An 8,370-nucleotide genomic window follows, 5' to 3' on the forward strand; every position below is an offset into this window, starting at 1 on the left:
TAGACCCGATCCATACCACAGAGCATCATTGACGATCCTCGCATAAAGAAAGATTTAATACCTTGCACATTGCCTATTAGTCTGTTGGTGTAGAGAGATAGAGCACATTGGTGGATCTTCATATAATAAGAAGGCAAAGACTGATTATAACATGGGAAAAATCAGCTCATCTAAGAACCTAAACTTAAAACTTCCTTACCTTCAATAAATCTCATGGCACAACCAGTAAATGATGTATATGCACATATTTATAGGTAACAAAACTTAGTGATTCAATCACCTAGAAAGCCAAAAGTGGACTACAGGGAAAAGGAAATAAATAATAAAAACCTCACTATTTAAAGAGTAAAGAATTAACCAGAATTAATATATATATATATATATATTGGGGCAAATTCGACATTAAAACCGTGCACACTGACCAAGCCAGCCAAATTTTCAGACTACCCTAAAAATTATGAAATATCAAAAGTAACTGAAACAAAAGTATCCTTTTCATGAATAACACCACTAACAAATTTGACAATAGAAGAAAAATAAAAGCCAATGCTACAAGCATCCAACACTTGAAGGAACAGTTTAACCCTCTCAAATGTCCCTCTATTCCATTCTTTCCAAATAAACTAAAAATTACAGTACAATAATCCTCCACACCATCCACCAACCTTGCTCCAACCTTAAGGATATCAACCACAAAGAATATAGGCAATTTAGTTTTTTGCATAACCTAGCAAACTCAAACCAATTGACAAAAATACAGTAAGTTAATAGTCTTAGATATTTAAGTGATCAACGCATACAGTAATGCGATGCATCATACCAAGTAGGAATGGGCAATAACAAGTAGGAATGCATACAGTAAGGCTCAAATTTTATCCTACACTAAAACATCATCATCTAAAATTGAAACATATATAAACATAAAACCTCAATCTCAGGAGTTCTTGACCTTGAAACTATTAGGGGAAGGAGAGAGCAGATTCAAATAGCTTTGCATACAGATTATACTCACCAGTGATGTGGGAAGATGATGACGCTGAAGTTCATCACGAAACTGAGGCCCAGCCTGAGTATACATCTCCTGAGAAGGGAACAAAAGTCAGATAAATTCCCTAACAAAACAAACTTGAATAATTGAGCAGAAAAATTCAGAAACTCTCATTCATTATCCAGATTAAAAATAAAAGATGCAATCTTCTCTACATACTATCTTATTACCTCCTCATTCTTCCAAACAACTTCTCATAGAATATTCTTTATAAGCACCCTATGTATACAACACATACCACTACTAACAAAGTCGTTTTAAATGCATAATATGATGTTCAAACTTTGCATATATCCTTCTACTAAGTTTCAGCTCAAGTTATAGGAAAGCCTTAGGAATGAAAGGTGCTTGATATCCTTCTACCATTGAAGAAGCAGAGGTTGATTTGACTGGGGCTTAATTATCAAATTTATAATTAGAAGACAATGGAAATGGTTCATTAATAATTCAAAGAAGCATTAAAGCAGCATCTCGTCGTCAGAACAAAGAGTGAACAGTTTGAGCTAAATGTCCAATGTTTAGGGTAGCTTGTACCGCAGATTTGATTTGTTGCATAGCCTCTCATGTCTCATCAAATTACTCATTCGTTGCTGTCTGGTCATAGAAACCCCTTCAAGCCATCTTGCGCAGAGGAATCAATAGTAAAAAAACTGCCACCCTGTAAAACAAAATTGGAATCTTGGAGGCTCAGATAACTCCCTCAAGAGCACCATTATTAAAACTAATTTCCCTTTTCAAGCAACCCCCAACACACACACACACACAAAAAAAAAAATTTAAATTCCTGAAAAGAGCAATAAAGTTTTTGCAACTCTGTTACTGTAGAAAATATAACAAAGTTCATATTTATCAAGACCAATGGGAAATACAGTTCAGGTTTAGACGAGTAGTCAGTAGTGTGTACAATAAAAACAATTCCACCATAAGTTTTACAAACCTCAATACATGATATAGCCGCTTCCCTTACACCATGATTTGGATCATTCAACATCTGCAAAATCTGATAATCCAAAAAAACCTAGTAAGTTGACTTGAGAAATATCAAAATTGAATGTTTCTAGTCTAAAACTATAAATATCTCTATTAACTACATAGTGGAACAAGAATGGAATTAAACAAACATGATTACCAGACAAAATCAACATCCGCTGACTTGAGAAAGTTCAAAAAAAAAAGAAAAAAAAAAGAATATTCAAGATATTTAAATCAAATCAAAAGATTTGATTCGAAATCATTGATTCAACAGATTTATACAGCAGTGCACTTCAGTTAAGTTCATTTCCAAATATGAAAGAAATTTTAAAAAAAAAATTTAAAAAAAAATACCTATACGCACTTAACCCGAATTTCAGTTCACCGAAATTCAACTATTAAAATAAAAATATTATAATCAACAAACACTGGAATTCACCCCCAAAAAATAAAAAATAAAAATAAATTCGACAATTTCGAACCCTGCATGTATGCAATTTGGCCCAAACGACCATAATTAGATCACATATTTACTAAAACGAAATATATATCCACACGCATTAAAGAGAAGGAGTGTGCGAGCGAACCTCCATGAGAGTGAGCAAGAGGCGTCTAGCAGCGTCACGAACGGGCTGTTTAGCATCGCCTAAACGCTCAACAGTGGCAGGAACCAAGGCATTGAAGTGAAGCTTCAAGTGCTCGCCGGAGAGAACAGCGGCGGAGGCAAGAGCCTGAAGAGCACCTTGAGAAACCCTAAAATTGTTGTCCTTCAAGAGATCCAAGCAACAGTTGACGAGAGAAGTGACCTCCGATGACGACAGGCTCTTTCTGGAGGATTTCTCTGGTTGGATCTGGTGGCGGAGGGCTCGAATCTGGTTGGATCTGGCGACAGGCTCCATCTCCAGCGCCTCCTCCATTGCCGCAATTTTCGAAGATTTAGGGTTTCTCTGGTTGGATCTGGCGGCGGAGGTCTCGGATCTGCAGTGGATTGAGCGGTTCGAGTCGGTGAATTTGGCGGAGAAACAGTGTGAGAGAGAGTGTGGGTCTGTGTATGTTAAGAGAGAGAGAGAGAGAGTAAAATGGGGGTGGGAAGCTTTTGCTAGATCAACGGAGGAGAGAAGATATATCTATCTGGGTGCACTGAGAGTGCACTGAGACCTCCTAACCCGTGTAATAAGCCCAGTCCACAGCCACAAACATGACTAAAAAAATAAAAAATAAATCTCCAATTTCTTTTAATAATTGGTTTTCCGAACGCACCTCCATTAATTTCAAAGAAAGCTTGCTTATTTTTATTTTTTAAAAAATTTTACATTTTTATTTTTCGTATTTTTTTTTTTATTAAATTTTTTTAATATATTTTTGTAAGGTGATCCCTGGAGAGAGTCTGGTCTCTCAACATAAAATTTTGGTACTAGATTTATGTTTTAGAGGGCAATACCAAGCTAGAAAGGATAATGGGCGTCATAGGACGAGATGATGGGACCTAAAAAGGGATAAAATAGAAATATTTATGAATCGAATGGATAAGGAAGATACTTGGGACTTAGAAGGTGATGCTAACACTATGTGGAACTCGATGGCTAATTGTATAAGGAGAATCTCAAGGGAAGTGCTTGGAGAGTCGAAAGAAACGGGACCCAGCTCTAGGGAAACTTGGTGGTGGAGGGAAGAGCTTCAAGCGGTAATTAAGGCAAAAAAAAAAATGCTTTAAAAAGTGACAGAATGATAGAACTGAAGAAAACCTTGAGTTATAGATTGGCTAATAAGGAGGTCAAGAAAGTAGTAAGAGAGACTAAGTTGAAAGCTTATGATGACCTATATACTAGACTATATAGTAAGGAGGGAGAGAAGAGGGTATACAAACTTGCTAAGATACGAGAGAGGAAAACAAGAGATTTTAATCAAGTAAAGTGCGTCAAGAGTGAGGATTCTAAGGTATTGGTGAAGGATGATGAGATTAAGGAAATATGAAACTTTGAAGTGGAGATTGCACTTAAGGAGATGGGTGGTGAGAGAGAGAAATGAGTGAGAGACAGATAGAGAAGAGAGAGAAAGACAGAGTGATGAGCGAGAGAGAGATAAAGAGAGAAAGAGATATAGAGAGAGATAGAGAGGTAGAGAGAGACATATAGAAAAATAGAGATAAACAAGAGATGAGAGAGACATATAGAAAGAGAGCGAAAAGAGATGAACGATAGAGAGAATAGAAAAATAGAGAGATAGATAGAAAAGAGATGAGCGAGAGAGACAGAGAGAGAAAAGAGATGAGAGAGATAGAGAGAAGAAAGATGAGCGAGGGAGACATAGAGAGAAGACAAATGAGAGAGATAGAGAGAAGAAAGATGAACGAAAGACACACAGACAAACAGACAAACAGATAGATAGACAAACAGACAGAGAAATAAGAGTGATGAGTGAAAGAGAGAAAGAGAAGAGTGGTGGTAGTTGAATGGCATTTGCAGTAGTGGTAAATGTGGTAGAGAAGATGGGTAGTGAGAGAGAAAGATAAGTGAGAGACGAATAGAGAAAAGAGATAGAGAGACAGAGTGATGAGCGAGAAAGAGACAAAGTGGTCGCTAAAAGTGCATTTTCTTGTAGTGGATCGATAAATCGATAGGGAGCTCAATAAATAAAGAAGACAGACAATTCAAAACTCTGTTCAAAACTTAATTCAAATCAATTTTTTAAATATTTTAAATATTTAAATATTTTGAAAATATTTTAATTTTGTGAGAGACAGATAAAGAAGAGAGATAGAGAGAGAGACACACAGAGATAGAGTGATGAGCGAGAGAGAGATAGACAAAGTGGTTGCAAAAAGTGTATTTTCTTATAGTGGATCGATAAATCGAGAAGGAGCTCGATAAATAGAGAAGATAGGAGTAAGAGAGTGAGCAAGTCGAACATAGTGAGGGAGAAATAGACAAATAGACAAGTAGACACAGAGAGAGAAAAGAGTGATGAGTGAGAGAGAGACAGAGAGAGAGATAGATAGAAAAAGAGATAGAGAGAGAGAAAGAGAGAGATGGAAAGATAGAAAAAGAGAGAGAAACAAGAGATAAGCGAGAGATAGACAAAAAAAGAGAGAAATAGAGCGAAAAGAGATGAGCGAGAGAGAGACACAGAAAAAGAGAGAGACAGAAGGAGAAGAGAAATGAGCGAGAGAGATAGAAAGATAAGAGAGAGAGAGAAAGCGAGAGAAAAAAAAAGAAATGAGAGAGATAGAGATAAGAGAGATGAGCGAGAGAGACAGAGAGAGAAAACAGATGAGAGAGATAAAGAGAAGAGAGATAGGCGAGAGACACAGAGAGAAAATGAGAGAGAGAGAAACAGGCAGACATAGAAAGAGAGAGAGATAGAGATAGAGAGAAAAGAATGAAAAGAGATAAAGAGAAGAGAGAGAGATAGAGACAGAGAGACAGGAAAATGAAAAAATGAATGAAAAGAGAAATGTTATATCAAAAGAGTAAGACGACATTGTTTTTTTTACCAAATCTCTGAATTTCTAATACGTTTTGCTCAATCCACTCAATATTGTTATATTGCAACTAATAAGAATTCTTCTTTTAATACAGCTATTTAAAAATTTGATTCTAAAGAAATAATTTCTAATGTACCTTTCGGATATGGAGCGCTTCTCGAACTCTATCATTGTTATTCCAAAAATAGGAAAGTCTGTACGCATTGATCTACAATCAAGGATGGCAAACAAATAGTCATAAGATGATCTCCTTATACATGAACTGCATATAGAGTACGAGTGAAAAATAATGGAATGTTATTTGTCTCCACAAACAAGGCATGAAGTTCATGGGTGATATACAATGTTGAGGAAAAGGAAAGTAAAACAATTGGTCCTTCAACCAATGGGAATAAATAAAAATGTACAATTGATTCCAGAATAAAAATATACAATGTTACAGTACAGAAAGCAAATGAGCATATGCAATGTGACCTCCTAGAACTATCTTGTTAATAGAACATAATTTTTCAACAGTCCATGGCTAGATCTCAAATATTCTAGGATCACGGGTAAGGGACCAATAATCAATACGAAGAAGCTAGTGGAGCTTTAGATGCCAAATCTATGACAATGGTGTCATCATGTACAGATTATCATACAAATAAATGCCACTAACAATAAGAACTCTCAGATGTTCTCAATCAATATCTTAAACAACATTTACTCTACAAAACAAATAATAGCTCAATCAATATCATATGCAACATTTTCTTTACAAAACAAACAACGAATCTACATCCAACTAATTAGATGTGAAAAGGATGCAGTGAAATTTATGATAGATGGAAGTGAAAATATCAAAATTAATAAATTTGAAAATATCAAATCTCCTTAGCTTCATCCCTCTACTAAAAATAAATTTCAAATTTGCATAATGCATCAGTGCATGGCACAGTATAGTAACAACAATAGCTGCAATGACAATAGCATTTATAATGATAAAAGCGACAGGAAAAACAGTACAAAGCTGAACCACAAAACAAACTTGATCCACACCTCTACATCACAATTCTTCTCCTTTGGACAAGGCTTCACCATCAAAAATCTCTGCAACAAGAACGCTGTTAGAATCCATCAAGGGTAAAGAGATTTTAAAAACTAAAATTAAAACTTCTTAGAAGAAGAAGAAAGAAAATTCTAACAGCTACAAGCCCGAGTAATGCCTTATATTTCATTAAAGGAACTACGGTCACTATTATGGGAGAAGAAAACAATGTACTATGTGTAAAACCAAAAGATATAGCAATTAAGAAAAAAACAGTGCAGAGTAACCATTTGAGAGATGATATGGATTCATTGCATACCTAACGGAAAGGCTTAACTACTTTTCCTACTCATTGAATGGATATTTATGATATATGGTGACGACTTTAAAACCGTAAAGACATCGCATCAATTGGTGAGTCTTACCTAAGAGTTCCTTTAGAGCCCTTTTTTTAGAACTCTCAAACATTTTTGTCTAAAAACCAAGGTCAACGATCAGGCAAGAAAAAAAATTAGAATCAACCAACATATAAATTACTAATATTATTCATTATATTGCTGTAGTTTTTTATTTTATTTTATATTATTTATTTTTTTTACCCCTAATACATGGGAAAGAAATATTGCTTAGTTTATACCACACAAAGAAAGCTCTTTGTGGTCCACAACTTTGTAGATGATAAATACAACTTACAAGCATATATTTCAACAAAAACAAACAACAAAGAACATCGAAGCAAAGAACATCAAAATCACAAGCTAATCAACTGAGGAAATTCAAAACAAAGGCCTAATTTTTTTTAAGAACATCGAAGCAAACATTTTAAATTTTTTTCTGAAAAAAAAAAAACTAAAATCAAACTTCATTGAATAGATCCTCTCTAAAACATGAAATCAATAAACCAAAATATTATCTAGAGCATACTGTAATCAGGTCAAACAGATAAATCAAAGGAAGAAACTATCGGGCGCTGCTGAATTCAGACAATGAGGCTTGAGGAAGAGGAGGCCGACGCTGCTGCTGCTCCGACGACACTGCTCCTCCTCCGCTGCTCCGACGCTACTCCTCCGCCGCTCGCCGTGGGGTAGGGATTGAGATTGGGGATTTGTGGGTTTGTGGGTTTGACATTGGGGACTTTGGGGGGGAGAGGGGGTAGTGATTTTTGGGTTTGAGATTGGGGATTTGTGGGTTTGAGATTAGGGATTTGGGGGGGCAAGGTAGGGATTTTTGGGTTTGGGGTTTGAGATTGGAGATTTGGGGGGGGCGGGAATGGAAAAAAAAGGGGCGGTAATAAAAAATAAGAATTTTTTTTTTTTAAGTCACAAATGAAATTTAAATAATAAAATAATACCGTTAAATTTTTTTTTTTTTTTTGTGACGGGGTTATCGTCGTCAAAAAATTTTATTTTTTGTTAAAATATATATATTTTTGTAGTTAATGAATTTTTTTAATTTTTTTTTTAGTTACTAAAATTGAAAATTTATTTGTTTCATTTTTATTTTAATGAAAAAAATATTATTATTTTTTATTTGGTAGAAGTAGGGGTAATATTTTAATGAAAAATATTTTTCACTAAAATAAAAATTAATTTTCTGTAGTCAATGAAAAATATTTTTCTGTGGCCTATTTTTTTGGATTACTAAAAATCACGATCTAATTTTTTATGGTAGAGGAAATTGAGCGGCAATAGTGGTGGTGGTGATGGTGATAGCGAAAGAGATTAGTGGTGAAGTTGTGGTAGTGGTAGTGTAAATGGAGTGGCAGGGGTGAAGAAGAGGGAATGGTAGTAGTAGTGGCAGTAGTGGTAGTGGTAGTAGTGGAGTGGTGGCGATGGTAGT

At 35.2% G+C, this 8,370-nt stretch overlaps 1 protein-coding gene across 1 annotated transcript; it reads right to left on the bottom strand.

The window, feature by feature from the left end:
* Positions 1-455: 455 nt before the first annotated feature.
* On the bottom strand, positions 456-2,937 carry LOC114274844 (CLIP-associated protein-like). The gene is made up of 5 exons (XM_082896822.1): positions 2,608-2,937; positions 1,986-2,048; positions 1,013-1,081; positions 666-727; positions 456-510 (listed from the first exon to the last, which is right to left on the bottom strand). The coding sequence occupies exons 1-5, from the start codon at positions 2,935-2,937 to the stop codon at positions 456-458; spliced, it is 579 nt and encodes a 192-aa protein (XP_082752948.1).
* Positions 2,938-8,370: the final 5,433 nt, after the last annotated feature.

The sequence above is a fragment of the Camellia sinensis genome, chromosome 12, assembly GCF_055761805.1.
Source record: "Camellia sinensis isolate YWXY chromosome 12, ASM5576180v1, whole genome shotgun sequence".
Classification (NCBI taxonomy): domain Eukaryota; kingdom Viridiplantae; phylum Streptophyta; class Magnoliopsida; order Ericales; family Theaceae; genus Camellia; species Camellia sinensis.

Excerpts from the sequence above, each read along its gene's own strand:
- LOC114274844 (XM_082896822.1), bottom strand. The coding sequence starts at position 2,937 with ATGGAGGAGGCGCTGGAGATGGAGCCTGTCGCCAGATCCAACCAGATT. Across the intron at positions 1,082-1,985 it reads CGGCTATATCATGTATTGAG|GAGATGTATACTCAGGCTGG; the intron begins GTTTGTAAAACT and ends TTCCCTTCTCAG. Across the intron at positions 511-665 it reads ATCCTTAAGGTTGGAGCAAG|TGGTGTTATTCATGAAAAGG; the intron begins GTTGGTGGATGG and ends CAAATTTGTTAG.